The sequence below is a fragment of the Cherax quadricarinatus genome, chromosome 50 (genome assembly GCF_038502225.1).
Source record: "Cherax quadricarinatus isolate ZL_2023a chromosome 50, ASM3850222v1, whole genome shotgun sequence".
Lineage (NCBI taxonomy): Eukaryota > Metazoa > Arthropoda > Malacostraca > Decapoda > Parastacidae > Cherax > Cherax quadricarinatus.
The window spans coordinates 14985972-15002993 of record NC_091341.1 but is presented as its reverse complement, the minus strand read 5'-3'; the positions used below and the strand labels follow the sequence as shown (position 1 = coordinate 15002993).

The 17022-nt window shown below is 46.2% G+C and overlaps 1 protein-coding gene across 1 annotated transcript in view; it reads right to left on the bottom strand.

Moving 5' to 3' along the window:
* LOC128695472 (protein Wnt-6) overlaps positions 1-14084 on the bottom strand; it is an 80814-nt gene extending 66730 nt beyond the window's left edge. The window contains exon 1 of the mRNA XM_053786132.2: positions 13151-14084. Within this exon, the coding sequence (XP_053642107.2) occupies positions 13151-13224 (74 nt within the window). The 5' untranslated portion in view covers positions 13225-14084. The remainder of the gene's footprint in view (positions 1-13150) is intronic.
* Positions 14085-17022: the final 2938 nt, after the last annotated feature.

Below are 17022 nucleotides of genomic sequence, written 5' to 3'. Positions count from 1 at the left end.
AAATAAATCCCCTAGCAACCAAAATAACTCCCCTAGCACCTAAAATAACACCTTCATAAATATAAAAAATTCTTCCTAGCACCTAAATGAGATCCAACATCACCTAGCACTCAATACACATCACCTAGCACCCAATACACATCACTTAGCACCCGATACGCATCACTTAGCACCAAATAGAGATTACCTAACATCCAAGGGGACACTTCCCCCTTCACCACCACCTTCCGCACAACACATTCTCATCACTCAGCACCAGCCTATACATAATCACCTGCCGAGGTACACAGTATAAGGGCAGGTGGCCGGAAATCCATCACGTGACCTGGTAATTATAAACGAAGGAGCCCTTGCTTGCTTCTGAGCCCTGGGGCTCAGGCACGCCAAGCACGCAGCTCAAGTGCTCATTACGCCAGAATCTAAACATTGTGGCAGGAATGTAGCCGATCTGTTGTGCTGTGGAGGGGGTGGTATGTGATCAATATTTTGAAGCAACGAGGGACAGACGAATACCATTATAATTGATCGGAATTTGTGATTATTATTAGTATTGTTGTTATTAACATTATTATTGTTGTTGGTGTTGTTGTTAGTATTATTATTATTATTATTATTATTATTATTATTATTATTATCGTTGTTGTTGGTGTTATCATTGTTGTTGTGGTATTATTATTAATACTGTTGTTGTTATTACTGTTATTGTTGGTATTATTATTGTTATTGTTGGTATTATTATTGTTGTTGTTGGTGTTATTATCATTATAATTATAAAAAAGATAGAAGTATTATGGGAGATAAGAGTGAGGTAGACATATGGAAGACACGGATAAAGGACGAAGATAACAACACAGCACTAAGAATATTTGAGAAAGAACTCGGAATAATGGATTGAAGTTGAATCAGTTTAAGAAGGTTATAGGAAGGATGAAGAAGACTTGTGTGTTGTCTGTGAGTGGTGAGTGTTGTGAGGTGTGTTGCCTGTGAGTGGTGTCAGGTGTGTGTTGCCTGTGAGTGGTGTCAGGTGTGTGTTGTCTGTGAGTGGTGAGTGTTGTGAGGTGTGTGTTGCCTGTGAGTGGTGTGTGTTGTGAGGTGTGTGTTGTCTGTGAGTGGTGAGATGTGTGTTGTCTGTGAGTGGTGAGTGTTGTGAGGTGTGTGTTGCCTGTGAGTGGTGAGTGTTGTGAGGTGTGTGTTGGCTGTGAGTGGTGAGTGTTGTGAGGTGTGTGTTGCCTGTGAGTGGTGAGTGTTGTGAGGTGTGTGTTGGCTGTGAGTGTTGTGAGGTGTGTGTTGCCTGTGAGTGTTGTGAGGTGTGTGTTGCCTGTGAGTGGTGTCAGGTGTGTGTTGCCTGTGAGTGGTGTCAGGTGTGTGTTGCCTGTGAGTGGTGTCAGGTGTGTGTTGTCTGCGAGTGGTGAGTGTTGTGAGGTGTGTGTTGCCTGTGAGTGTTGTGAGGTGCGTGTTGCCTGTGAGTGGTGTCAGGTGTGTGTTGCCTGTGAGTGTTGTGAGGTGTGTGTTGCCTGTGAGTGGTGAGTGGTGTGAGGTGTGTGTTGCCTGTGAGTGGTGTGAGGTGTGTGTTGTCTGTGAGTGGTGTCAGGTGTGTGTTGCCTGTGAGTGGTGTGAGGTGTGTGTTGCCTGTGAGTGGTGTCAGGTGTGTGTTGTCTGTGAGTGGTGTCAGGTGTGTGTTGCCTGTGAGTGGTGAGTGGTGTGAGGTGTGTGTTGCCTGTGAGTGGTGTGAGGTGTGTGTTGCCTGTGAGTGGTGTGAGGTGTGTGTTGCTTGTGAGTGGTGTGAGGTGTGTGTTGCCTGAGAGTGGTGTGAGGTGTGTTGCATGTGACTAGTGAGTGGTGTGAGGTCTGTTGCCTGTGGGAGTGGGTGACAGGGGTGTATGGATGGGGTGTGTGGGTTGTGCGGGGTGTGTGGATGGGGTGTGTGGGTGGCGCGGGGTGTATGGGTGGGGTGTGTGGGTGGCGCGGGGTGTGGGTGGCGCGGGGTGTGTGGGTAGCGCGGGGTGTGGGTGGGGTGTGTGGGTGGCGCGGGGTGTGTGGGCGGGGTGTGTCGGTGGCGCGGGGTGTGGGTGGCGCGAGGTGTGGGTGGGGTGGGTGGGTGGCGCGGGGTGGGTGGGTAGCGCGGGGTGTGTGGGTGGCGCGGGGTGTATGGGGGGTGTGTGTGGGTGGCGCGGGGTGTGTGGGTGGCGCGGGGTGTGTGGGTGGGGGGTGGGGGTGGCGCGGGGTGCGTGGGTGGCGCGGGGTGTGTGGGTGGCGCGGGGTGTGTGGGGTGGGGTGTGTGGGTGGCGCGGGGTGTGTGGGTGGGGTGTGTGGGTGGAGCGGGGTGCGTGGGTGGCGCGGGGTGTGTGGGTGGCGCGGGGTGTGTAGGCGGGGTGTGTGGGTGGCGCGGGGTGTGTGGGTGGCGTGGGGTGTGTGGGTGGGGTGTGTGGGTGGGGTGTGTGGGTGGCGCGGGGTGTGTGGGTGGCGTGGGGTGTGTGGGTGGCGTGGGGTGTGTGGGTGGCGTGGGGTGTGTGGGTGGCGTGGGGTGTGTGGGTGGCGTGGGGTGTGTGGGTGGCGTGGGGTGTGTGGGTGGCGTGGGGTGTGTGGGTGTCGTGGGGTGTGTGGGTGGCGTGGGGTGTGTGGGTGGCGTATATGGGGAGCAGGAGGAGGGAGAGCAAAACATCAGTGATGGGTAGTTCACCTGCGTCCTGGTGTCACACCTAACACACCCACCCCTTCATCACCTGTCTCACCTACGTACTTACCTAATGCCAGCACCTACCCTTATCCTCTCTCTCCCTCCCTCTCTCTCTCTCTCTCTCTCTCTCTCTCTCCCTCCCTCCCTCTCTCTCTCTCTCTCTCTCTCTCTCTCTCTCTCTCTCTCTCTCTCTCTCTCTCTCTCTCTCTCTCTCTCTCTCTCTCTCTCTCTCTGTCTCGCCTCAGAGATACACTGATAGAAACAGCCAATACATCTTGGTTGAGCATGACATATACATGACGTTTGCGACACACACACACAATATATTTATATATATATATATATATATATATATATATATATATATATATATATATATATATATATATATATATATATATATATATATATATATATATATATATATATATATATATATACATATATCTCCTATGCGTTCAGGAAAAAAAATTGTATTGACACACTTGCCCCAGACGACCTCAGCAGTGGGCTGGTAAGAGCAGGAAAAATTATCGCGCGCACTCAGGTGAGACACTTATCCCTGATTTACGCAGTGGGGACCCAGAGGTATCCCCTAGGGGACCCAGAGGTGACCCCGGGGGGACCCAGAGGTGACCCCGGTGATCAAGAGATCACCAGCTGCTTCACTGTTTGACAAGTGTGGCAGAAGAGAGATCAACTAGTCAGGTAGCTCCCTGTATCACCAGGAGGAGAGAAAAAGGCAATCAGGTGATACTCAGGTATCAACAAGGCAATCAGGTGTTCGTCAGGTATCAACACACCTTCCTGATGCCAAGACATTTATAGCTGTTTTACGATAACTTTATTACAAACACACACACACAATGTATATTATATATATATATATATATATATATATATATATATATATATATATATATATATAAATATATATATATATATATATATATATATATATATATATATATATATATATATATATATATATATATGTACTGTATATGTATATATATATGTGTGTGTGTGTGTGTGTGTGTGTGTGTGTGTGTGTGTGTGCATTTTATTACATAATATGGTACACAAGACTTCTAGGACACACTGGTGGCACAAAAATGGCATATACTAGGAGGTGTGTATGTATTACAATTACTTATTGCTACGTGTTTATCAAGGATTATAATGCGACAATGTAATCCAGCTCGTCAGAGCTGAGGCGCGTACCCAGAATACACGGGGCATTACCCCCTGTGAACCGCAGCTTTTACCTTATACAAATGTCTATAAGCCGGTCGATAGATGACATTGGGCAGTCTTGAGGTTCTGATGAGGAAGGACTGAGAGGTAGGTAAGGAAGACATGACGAGGATGATGATAATGATGATGATAATAATAATAGTATGAAGAACTAATGTGAAAATTAATAATCATTCACACAGTGGATCAGATACCCACACAAGAATGATTATCATTCTTACACCTTTCTACCGCATGATTTCGCCGTAAATATTTTATACAGCCAAAATAATTCAGTTTGGCGAGTTGGCATTATCTCAGAATGTTTACAGTAGGTCTAATTTTCATCCTTCATGTCTTGAGCCTATCCCACACGGCCTCTCACAGGCTTATTTTCATCTCTCAAGTCCTGAACATATCCCACAATGTTCAAGAGAGGCCTGTTTCCATCCTTCAAGTTTTATGCCTATCATACGAGGTTTCCTTCAGTTGACAACGAGAATACCTAATAACTAGGCTTAACCTACTCTCAATAATAATTATGGATAAAACTCCAATCTTTCGTCTATATATGAAGACCTCATCCTCTTTTTCTCGTTTTCTTGTTCTCTTTTGTGTTCTGAATGTATCTCATCTTAACAGCATTAACGGAAACTTTACAGTAGTCAGGAATGGGATACAGTGTGTGTGTGTGTACTCACCTATTTGTGGTTGCAGGGGTCGAATCATAGCTTCTGGCCCCGCCTCTTCACTAACCGCTACTAGGTCCTCTCTCTCCCTGCTCCATGAGCTTTATCAAACTTCATCTTAAAACTATGTATGGTTCCTGCCTCCACTACGTCACTTTCTAGGCCATTCCACTTCCTGACAACTCTATGACTGAAGAAATACTTCCTAACATCCCTTTGACTCATCGGAGTCTTTAACTTCCAACTGTGACCCCTTGTTTGTGTCCCATCTCTGGAACATCCTGTCTTTGTCCACCTTGTCAATTCCTCACAGTATTTTATATGCCGTTATCATGTCTTCCCTAACCCTCCTGTCCTCCAGTGTGTATGTGTACGTGTTTGTGTACATGTGTGTGTTTGTGTACGTGTGTGTGTGTGTGTGTGTGTGTGTGTGTGTGTGTGTGTGTGTGTGTGTGTGTGTGTGTGTGTGTGTGTGTGTGTGTGTGTGTATGTATGTGTGTGTGTGTGTGTGTGTGTGTGTGTGTGTGTGTGTGTGTGTGTGTGTGTGTGTGTGTGTGTGTGTGTGTGTGTGAGTGTGTGTGTGTGTGTACATGTGTGTACGTGTTTGTGTACTCACATATATTCACCTATTTGTGGTTGCAGGGGTGAGTCCTGCCTCTTCGCTGTTCGCTACTAGGTCCACTCTCTCCCTGTTCCAAGAGCATTATCGTATCTCTTTTTAAAACTATGTATGGATCCTACCTCCACTACTTCACTCTCCAGCGTGTGTGTGTGTGTGTGTGTGTGTGTGTGTGTGTGTTATGGAACCCTATCTGGCCTAATTGAAGTTCAGATAAAGAAACTGGTTCTTCTTATCACTCTCTTCCGCTTGAAATACCTCAGCCGTAACAAGTCGAAAGATTTCTCGTGGAAAAGCAGCTGTGAAGCCCTGTTGAGGCTAACTGACATAATTACCTGTATCATAGTATCTTCCGAGGCCTTCAGATGACCCACCTGGAGCCTGAGATATAATTTGTTTTAGATCTATAACCCCAGCTTATCTCCCCCGTCAGGTCATCTATAATTATGGATCTCCAGCATTAAGAATGAAAAAGATCACAATACCTTGACTGGAACAATTCACCAAAAATCCGAACTTAGGAGGAAACCTTTTTACGACGTTTTGAACCATCCTGGACCATTGTCAAGTCACAATTGAGGCGAGAGAAGCAGAGAAGGCCAGAAGAGGATGCTCTCAATTTCCCCTATTTAAAATGCAGTATATCTGATATAAAATTACAACAATTTACGTCTTTCTACAAAATATAACGTCAGTCACGTTACTTATACACATAATGTAATTTAAAAAATCCAAATACGTCAGAAAAGACCCAAAAAAAACTTCTCTGAAACGTCGAATTGTACTTCTGAACCATGGAAGATGGAAATAGACTGGAAGTAATCGCTCAGAGGTGATAGCGCACCACGGTCATTATGAGAGAGTAGTCCCGTGTCCCAGCGGCACCTATCTCCTCCCGAATCTTGTGTTCCGCTGACCGGGAAGACTCTGGAGATTGTTCCACTCACCAGGAACACACCTCGAGAAATCTCCTTTTATTTTTGACTTCTCTCTTCCCAGTTATTTTTTTTTTTTGACCTCTCGGTGTCATTATGCTAGCCTGGATGAGCTAAATCCGTAGGGGTGGTTCACACGGCGCCAGGTGATCAAGAAATGATTTTGGTTTGATCCAGGAGAGGTGAGGTAAACAAGGCAGGTGTTACCAAGTAGGTAGATACTGTTACAAACAGGGCAGATGTCACAAACAAGGTAATGTTACAGAATAACTTTATCAACAAAGTAGATAATGTCACAAATTAGGTAGATACTGGTACTAACAAGGTAGATGTTACGAGGTAGATAATGATACAAACAAGGCAGATGTTACAAACAAGGTAATATTATAAGATACCTTCATCATCACGGTAGATACTGTCACAAACATCCATCAGGATGTGCAACATCACGATGTGCAACATCACGATGTGCAACATCACGATGTGCAACATCAGGATGTGCAACATCAGGATGTGCAACATCAGGATGTGCAACATCAGGATGTGCAACATCAGGATGTGCAACATCAGGATGTGCAACATCAGGATGAGCAACATCAGGATGTGCAACATCACGATGTGCAACATCAGGATGTGCAACATCAGGATGTGCAACATCAGGATGTGCAACATCAGAATGTGCAACATCACGATGTGCAACATCAGGATGTGCAACATCAGGATGTGCAACATCAGGATGTGCAACATCAGGATGTGCAACATCAGGATGTGCAACATCAGGATGTGCAACATCAGGATGTGCAACATCACGATGTGCAACATCACGATGTGCAACATCAGGATGTGCAACATCAGGATGTGCAACATCAGGATGTGCAACATCAGGATGTGCAACATCAGGATGTGCAACATCAGGATGTGCAACATCAGGATGTGAAACATCTGGGTATCTTTATTATTGATTGAAACGTTTCGCCTACACAGTGGGCTTCTTCAGTCAAATACAGCGGTGGTAAGCGTAGTAATAAATATGATGTAATCAGTCCATCAACCGTGGAGAAATAGTTTTTGAGGTGGTCAGTCCCTCAGTCCGAAGGATGTTTTCGGGGGTCAACGCCCCCCGCTGAGGCCTGGCCAAGGCCTGTACAACTCCACTGCTGAGATTGACGACTGCTGAGTCGAGGCAGCAACACTTGTGAAGATCCTCCTACTCTTCGAGGATCACTCCAGCCTCGCTCCGCTGCATCATGGAACGTCATCATGGAGCGTCATCATGGAGCGTCATCAAGGAGCGTCATCATGGAGCGTCATCATGGGGCGTCATCAAGGAGCTTCATTAAGGAGCTTTATCAAAGGGCTTCATCAAGGAGTTTCAGCATCTTCAGAATTGTGGCTAAAGTGAGTCTCGGTCGTCAGGATACGGTCGTCAGGTAACGTCAGTCAGGATATGGTGGTCAGGCAACGTCAGGACAGAGTCGCAAGTTAATGTCAGCCAGAACAGTGCTGGCAGGTAATGTCAGATACTACTCAGAACACCTGGCATACACTACAATTAACCTCCATGCTATATTTCCCATGATAAAGCTTTTGGTGGGCAACAAAGCCCCTCTTGCACTTATTTCCCGCATCTCGAACATTTTCATCCCTTTTCACTCTACTAATTCCTCTGAGTATTTTCCACGTCGTTATCATGACTACTGTGGTCCTTTTGTCATTTAATAACATCATGTTTACCTTCTTTGGCCTGTCCCTATAGCTCCGGGACTAATCTTCTTGCAAAACTCTACACCTTTTCCTGTTTCTTAACAAGCTTTATCAGGTGTGGGTTTCATGCCGGTGCTGCATACTCTAAGATGGTCCTGACATATGTCGTAAATAGGATCTGGAAGGATTCCGTGTTGAAGTTAAGGAAAATTAATCTTTGAATAAATGCACGTATGTGGCAGAGGTTATGTGGTTGATGTGCTTCTCATGTGATGTGTTGGGTATTATGCTTACCCATAGGTCCTAGGTACTCACTTATTTGTAGTTGCATGGGTCGAGTCTCTGCTCCTGGCACCGCCCGGTCCCTAGATGTGTGTGTATTAGAGAGAGAGAGAGAGAGAGAGAGAGAGAGAGAGAGAGAGAGAGAGAGAGAGAGAGAGAGAGAGAGAGAGAGAGAGAGAGAAGGGCGTGGTCAGGGGCTTCGTACGTAAGACGATACTGTTTTAAAATCTCTGGCAAAACAACTTGCTCAACTCATATTCCCCCGACTCCATTATCTCTATTAGAGAGAGAGTCTCGAGTTTTCTCTATCAGAGGGAGACTCTCCAGATATCTCTATTAGAGAAAAAACAAAGTCTCGAGTTTCGAGGTTGCTGCCGAGGAAGGAAGAAATTTATTACAAGTTACGAGCCCATAGATGTAAAATAAAGACGCGTCCCCTTTACTTTAATTGTTTAGCAGTGACACCGTCGTGACCTCTCACAACTTTTATTATTATTATTATTATAAATAATAATCGTGCCAGTATTACAATTATTATTATTATTAGTAGTAGTAGTAGTAGTAGTATTGTTATTATTATTATTAGTATTAGTATTATTATTACTAATATTATTATTATTACTACTATTATTATTAGCAGCAGTAGTATTAGTAGTAATACTAGTAGTAGTATTAATAGTAGTAGAAGTAGTAACAGTGGTGTTGGTAGCAGAAGTAGTATTGCCATTATTAATACTATTAATAATAATAATAATAATAATAATAATAATAATAATAATAATAATAATATTTACTGAGAGTTCATTTATAAATTTTGGGAGCAGTGCTCATTTTAAGTGAATTTATTCGTAACTGCCTCAAGCAGTGAATGGTGTCGAGTACACGAGGGCACCAACGCACCCTCAGATGGGGATAAAAACATCGAGGAGCCTTTAAATGGAAAATTTCGCCCATGGCTGGGCTACATCATGGATGCAAGGCAGAGACGGGGCATACAGTTTTTTAGACAGCATCACTTGGCTCTTGAGAGAGCAGTGAAGAGCCAGTGAATTCCGGAGGAATATTGAGGAAAGTACTGTAGTAACATCCTAGCACCCAGCATCACTAACTAGGAGACACCCAGCATCACTAACTGGGGGACACCCAGCATCACTAACTGGGGGACACCCAGCATCACTAACTAGGAGACACCCAGCATCACTAACTGGGGGACACCCAGCATCACTAACTGGGGGACACCCAGCATCACTAACTAGGAGACACCCAGCATCACTAACTGGGGGACACCCAGCATCACTAACTGGGGGACACCCAGCATCACTAACTAGGAGACACCCAGCATCACTAACTAGGAGACACCCAGCATCACTAAGTGGGGGACACCCAGCATCACTAACTGGGGGACACCCAGCATCACTAACTAGGGGACACCCAACATCTAGCATCAGTAATTAGGGTCACCCAGCATCACTAACTAAGGGACACCCAGCACCACTAACTAGGGGACACCTAATACGTAGCACCACTAACTAGGTGATACCTAGAATCATCAACTAGAGGAGAACCAGCTATCAGTATCACTAACTAGGGGATACCCAGTAACTAGCATCACTAACTAGGGGACACCCAGCATCACTAACTAGGGGACACCCAGCACCACTAAGAGACACCCAGCATCACTAACCAGGGGACACCCAGCACCCATCATCACTAACTAGGGGACCCTCAACATCACTAACTAGGAGACACTCAGCATCACTAAATAGGGGACACTTAGCATCACTAACTAGGGGACCTTCAGCATCACTAACTAGGGGACCCTCAGCATCACTAACTAGGGGACCCTCAGCATCACTAACTAGGAGACACTCAGCATCACTAACTAGGGGACACTCAGCATCACTAACTAGGGGACACTCAGCATCACTAACTAGGGGACACTCAGCATCACTAACTAGGGGACACTCAGCATCACTAACTAGGGGACACTCAGCATCACTAACTAGGGGACACTCAGCATCACTAACTAGGGGACGCCCAGCACCCATTATCACACTCAGTAATACTAACTAGGGGACACCCAGCACTCAGCATCACTAACTAGGGGACGCCCAGCACCCATTATCACACTCAGTAATACTAAGGGACACCCAGCACCCAGTATCACTAACTAGGGGACACCCATCATACCTAGGGAAATAGTAGTATACAAGGGTCGTACAGCGCCTGGGAATGGGGAAGCAATCAGGTTTGATCTAAGGAATGGGTGAGTAGCTCCAACTCAACCCACGTTTCGGTTCCTCCTGGACCATTACCAAGCCACATTTCGGTTCCTTTTGGACCATTACCATGCCACGTTTCGGTTCCTCCTGGACCATTATTAAGCCACGTTTCGGTCAGTCCTGGACCTTTACCAAGTCACGTTTCGGTCCCCCTCTGGACTATTATCAAGTCACAACTGGGCTGTTTCTCGATATTGGTCCAGAATAGACCGAAACGTCGCCTCAAGTGTTTGTTTAATGTTTCCATCGATGATGTCAAAATACAACAGCATACAAGATGATAAATAAGACACATGTACAAGATGATAAATAAGACACATGTGCAACTCTTGGCAATGTTTAGGGCCGAGACGTTTCGCCCGCACAACAGGCTTCTTCAGTCGAATACAGCCATGGTGTGTGATTTTTTTTCATTTCTACATCCCTCCCCCCCCCCCTCCTCACACTTGGAAGACACAGGGCCGCCACCTGTGTCTTGTCTCAACGTTGACAGGTACAACTAACACAGGTACAATTAGAAGACCTGTGGTACCTGGCTGTGAGATTAGCAGTGAACGAGCAATTAAGGAATGTTAAAGGCACAGTCTTTTATCAAGATTGATCACATCGACCCCAGCTTGAGGGACTGATTACCTCAAACTCCTTCCGACTTCCAATTATTTTCCTCAGTACTGGACTGGGGAAGCCACTGGTTGGCGAAACGTTTCCAAAATAAAGATACCCAAGTGTTGGTGTGTAGATAAATGGTTCTTTGAACCATTTATCTACACACCAAAAATGGTTGTCTGAGTGCCCGTATATTCCCACCAGAAATATTAGATACAAAATGTGTACAACATTTACTGAAAGTACACTTGTAGTAACGTAATAATAGAAAGTTAGAAGGAGTATGCTCAGTGTCAGTGGCTCGTAAGATCATAGAGAGGATTCAGCATGTGTCGATCAGCCATAGCTAGTGAGGGACTGACGTGAGCAAACACTAGGACATATTAGGAAATGTTTCGGTCCTGGGACTCTGATCAAAGTCTCAGAACTGAAACGTTTTCAAATATGTCCTAGTGTTTGTTCATGTGCCTTTCTAAGCCAATCTGTCGGTATCTATTACAAAGGTTCATACCAGGCATGAAGTTACCAATCCTCCAATTCAACCTCCCCTCACCCTTATCGGTTGATATTTATAATTAGCGGTTTATCCTCGGTATAAGAACGGAGTCCCGACACCTATAACGGCTATAAATACCGGACTTTTGGCTGATTATGGAGGGAAGGCAAAACGTGTGGTGGTGTGATGTACACTGAATATAAGTGACATACTCGGTGAACACCACAACTGGGAGGTGTAAATCTGTACCTTGGAAGTTTATACTCCAGGATGATACAGCCAGAACTGTTTACACTCTAGAATTATACAACCATGACTATTTACACTCCAGGATGATATAACCATGTCTGTTTACACTCCAGGATACAACCATGACTGTTTACACTCCAGGATGATACAGCCATGACTTTTACACTCCAGGTCTTTGAAAGGTGCAGACCATTTCTGAAGTAGGTCTATGAGAGGTACAGACTTGATAGTTTGTACCTCTCATAGACCTATCAGGTAGGTCTTTGAGAGGTACAGGCTATCAGGTAGGTCTTTGAGAGGTACAGGCTATCAGGTAGGTCTTTGAGAGGTACAGACTATCAGGTAGGTCTTTGAGAGGTACAGGCTATCAGGTAGGTCTTTGAGAGGTACAGGCTATCAGGTAGGTCTTTGAGAGGTGTAGACTATCAGGTGGGTCTTTGAGAGGTACAGGCGATCAGGTAGGTCTTTGAGAGGTGTAGACTATCAGGTAGGTCTTTGAGAGGTACAGACTATCAGGTGGGTCTTTGAGAGGTACAGGCTATCAGGTAGGTCTTTGAGAGGTGTAGACTATCAGGTGGGTCTTTGAGAGGTACAGGCGATCAGGTAGGTCTTTGAGAGGTGTAGACTATCAGGTAGGTCTTTGAGAGGTACAGACTATCAGGTGGGTCTTTGAGAGGTACAGGCTATCAGGTAGGTCTTTGAGAGGTACAGACTATCAGGTAGGTCTTTGAGAGGTACAGGCTATCAGGTGGGTCTTTGAACGGTACAGACCAAACGTAATCGTAAATAGAGTTACATGCTTAGAACAAGGTTTTACTAAGATATATAGAGCAAAAGGGGATCTTTATAAGTACGACGTTTCTCCTGCATAAAACTTTATCAAGTACTTGGTAAAGCTTCAAGTAAGGAAACGTTGTGCTAAAGGCTTTGTTTTCCCGTGTCTTTTTTTTTAACACTTTTACACTTCAAGAAAGACTCAAGAAATCGTAATGACACGATTGCAAACAAACCATACCCATAAGATTCATCCAACTTGCATTTGTGGTCACAGTGGTGCCTGTGCTAACCTTCCTATGGTGTATAAATATACCTAGTTGGATGAATCTTATTGTGGCTAGCTGGTTTAGTGGCTAACGCGACGGGCTGGAGTTTTGAGACTCTATGACCGCGGGTTCAATCCCGGCCGGGGGTATGGTTTGGTTTACTTTAAGAAAGCTTTTATTTGGATAACGTTTCGCTGTGTGTATAGCTACTTGTGATAAATCTTTAACCAGAGCAAAACGTTGTCACGGCCAAATCCTCTTCAGCAAATGGTGGCTTAACCCAGGATGCTTTGTTAGTACTCGGTCCTTAAACTTACTATGTTTGTACTCACCACCAGAGGGCGTGTACGAAGTCACAGAGGAAGAGATTCAGTAGTAGGCACCGAAGAAGGAACTTGGTGGCCATAGTCTCCTTAGGTGTGGAGAACCCCTGGTTGTGGCGGCTACTAGCAGCAGCAGCGACACACCTCTACGTGAGATTCTTCTTATCCGCAGAACAATTTTTGCTTCCGTAGTTACGTAGACTAGACTAAATGCTCTGTGTTTTCTAGCGATTATCTTCTTATGAGGGCAGATTCCAGGAGATACATATCCTCAAACAGCCTGAAGTCCCTTCAGTGTTTTTCAGAAGTTCACCTAAATGCTGTTTTAATGCAGCCTGGAAACGGGAAAGTCAGTTCGAGGTCTTCTTGGGCAAGCAAGGTTGAGAGCGGTCAGTTTTGAAGCTGGACCCTTCTTGTCAGCCTCTTGCTACCTGACTGAGCTGGTAGAGCTCTACAAGTCCGGTTCAGACTTGTTTTCCTCTGAAAGGCTCATGATCGACCTCTGTGCAGCTGCGGATCGTCTCTACCTGATCTGGGCTGAGCTCCACCTAGCCACTTGGGTCGCCATGATGCCTATGGTGTTGTGACTTCTTGTTTCCCGCCGAAGAAGTGAGAGGCCAATACAGTCTTGTCATTGGTTGAGCCCATGAGCTATTGGCCGGGGCCTCAGCCAATCACCTGCGTTCATCACATGCACACACATGTTTATCAATAATTTTCAACACCATCTGCCAACGGAGAACATTTTTCTCCAGCACATATTTAAAAATTCTCCTTTTCTCCACCTTTGCACTATTAGTTTTGCAAAATTAGCGGAGGTATTTAGGCGTGGCGTGAGTGGGCGTGTGAGGGCGTGAGAGGACGCATGTGAGGGCGTGTGTGAGGGCGTGCGAGAGGCGGGAGCCGCGGCAGAAAGCACACTGGGAACTGCGAGGTGGGAGATACTAATCGGTAGCTTGAGACTAGAGTGAGGCAAGCCAGAGGGAACCACCACCACCACCACCACCACCACCACCATAACCACCACCACCACCACCACCATAACCACCACTACCATACCCCCTCCCACCACCACCACCAACCCCGCCCTCCAGCCCGCCAACCACCACCACCCACTCAAAACACCTCCCTCGCGAGGCTGAAACATTTGCTAGACACGCCGTCTTCAACACCTGGGCATGTATCACTCACTGCAACACCTGGGCATGTATCACTCACTGCAACACCTGGGCATGTATCACTGCTACACTTGGGCATGTATCACTCACTGCAACACCTGGGCATGTATCACTCACTGCAACACCTGGGCATGTATCACTCACTGCAACACCTGGGCATGTATCACTCACTGCAACACCTGGGCATGTATCACTCACTGCAACACCTGGGCATGTATCACTCAATGCAACACCTGGGCATGTATCACTCACTGCAACACCTGGGCATGTATCACTCACTGCAACACCTGGGCATGTATAACTCACTGCAACACCTGGGCATGTATCACTCACTGCAACACCTGGGCATGTATCACTCACTGCAACACCTGGGCATGTATCACTCACTGCAACACCTGGGCATGTATCACTCACTGCAACACCTGGGCATGTATCACTCACTGCAACACCTGGGCATGTATCACTCAATGCAACACCTGGGCATGTATCACTCACTGCAACACCTGGGCATGTATCACTCACTGCAACACCTGGGCATGTATCACTCACTGCAACACCTGGGCATGTATCACTCACTGCAACACCTGGGCATGTATCACTCACTGCAACACCTGGGCATGTATCACTCACTGCAACACCTGGGCATGTATCACTCAATGCAACACCTGGGCATGTATCACTGCTACACTTGGGCATGTATCACTCACTGCAACACCTGGGCATGTATCACTCATTGCAACACCTGGGCATGTATCACTCACTGCAACACCTGGGCATGTATCACTCACTGCAACACCTGGGCATGTATCACTCACTGCAACACCTGGGCATGTATCACTCACTGCAACACCTGGGCATGTATCACTCACTGCAACACCTGGGCATGTATCACTCACTGCAACACCTGGGCATGTATCACTGCTACACTTGGGCATGTATCACTCACTGCAACACCTGGGCATGTATCACTCACTGCAACACCTGGGCATGTATCACTCACTGCAACACCTGGGCATGTATCACTCACTGCAACACCTGGGCATGTATCACTCACTGCAACACCTGGGCATGTATCACTCACTGCAACACCTGGGCATGTATCACTCACTGCAACACCTGGGCATGTATCACTGCTACACTTGGGCATGTATCACTCACTGCAACACCTGGGCATGTATCACTCACTGCAACACCTGGGCATGTATCACTCACTGCAACACCTGGGCATGTATCACTCACTGCAACACCTGGGCATGTATCACTCACTGCAACACCTGGGCATGTATCACTCACTGCAACACCTGGGCATGTATCACTCACTGCAACACCTGGGCATGTATCACTCACTGCAACACCTGGGCATGTATCACTGCTACACTTGGGCATGTATCACTCACTGCAACACCTGGGCATGTATCACTGCTACACTTGGGCATGTATCACTCACTGCAACACCTGGGCATGTATCACTGCTACACTTGGGCATGTATCACTCACTGCAACACCTGGGCATGTATCACTCACTGCAACACCTGGGCATGTATCACTCACTGCAACACCTGGGCATGTATCACTGCTACACCTGGGCATGTATCACTCACTGCAACACCTGGGCATGTATCACTGCTACACTTGGGCATGTATCACTCACTGCAACACCTGGGCATGTATCACTCACTGCAACACCTGGGCATGTATCACTCACTGCAACACCTGGGCATGTATCACTCACTGCAACACCTGGGCATGTATCACTCACTGCAACACCTGGGCATGTATCACTCACTGCAACACCTGGGCATGTATCACTCACTGCAACACCTGGGCATGTATCACTGCTACACTTGGGCATGTGTCACTCACTGCAACACCTGGGCATGTATCACTCACTGCAACACCTATGCATGTATCACTCACTGCAACACCTATGCATGTATCACTGCAACACCTGGGCATGTATCACTGCTACACTTGGGCATGTATCACTCACTGCAACACCTGGGCATGTATCACGGCAACACTTGGCATGTATCACTCACTGCAACACCTGGGCATGTATCACTGCAACACCTGGCATGTATCACTCACTGCAACACCTGGGCATGTATCACTGCAACACCTGGGCATGTATCACTGCAACACCTGGGCATGTATCACTGCAACACCTGTCATGTATCACTCACTGCAACATATGGGCATGTATCACTCACTGCAACACCTGGACATGTATCACTCACTGCAACATATGGGCATGTATCACTCACTTTCAACATCTGGGCATGTAGATCGTCCGGGCAGTGCCCCACCTGCACACATTCCACCTGTGTGGAATAAAAAAATTAACCGCGATGCATGAACACTTTCAGTACCTGAAGCAAGTGTCCTCACCTAGGTCTGAAACACCTGTGTTTTGTCAATATCATGGGACTATCTCTCTCTATCAAACTAGGTAACTTCTGTTTATTAATATGACGCTAGTACACTAATACACTCACTAACACTCACAGCAATACACTTATTAAGTCTAACACATTCGCTAATCACACCCACTAACACGCTGACTGACACACTACACGCTAACACACTACACACTAACACAATGCACGCTAGCACACTATATACTAACACACTATATACTAACACACTACACACTAACACCATAACATGTACATACTAACACCATAACACACTTCATAATATGCC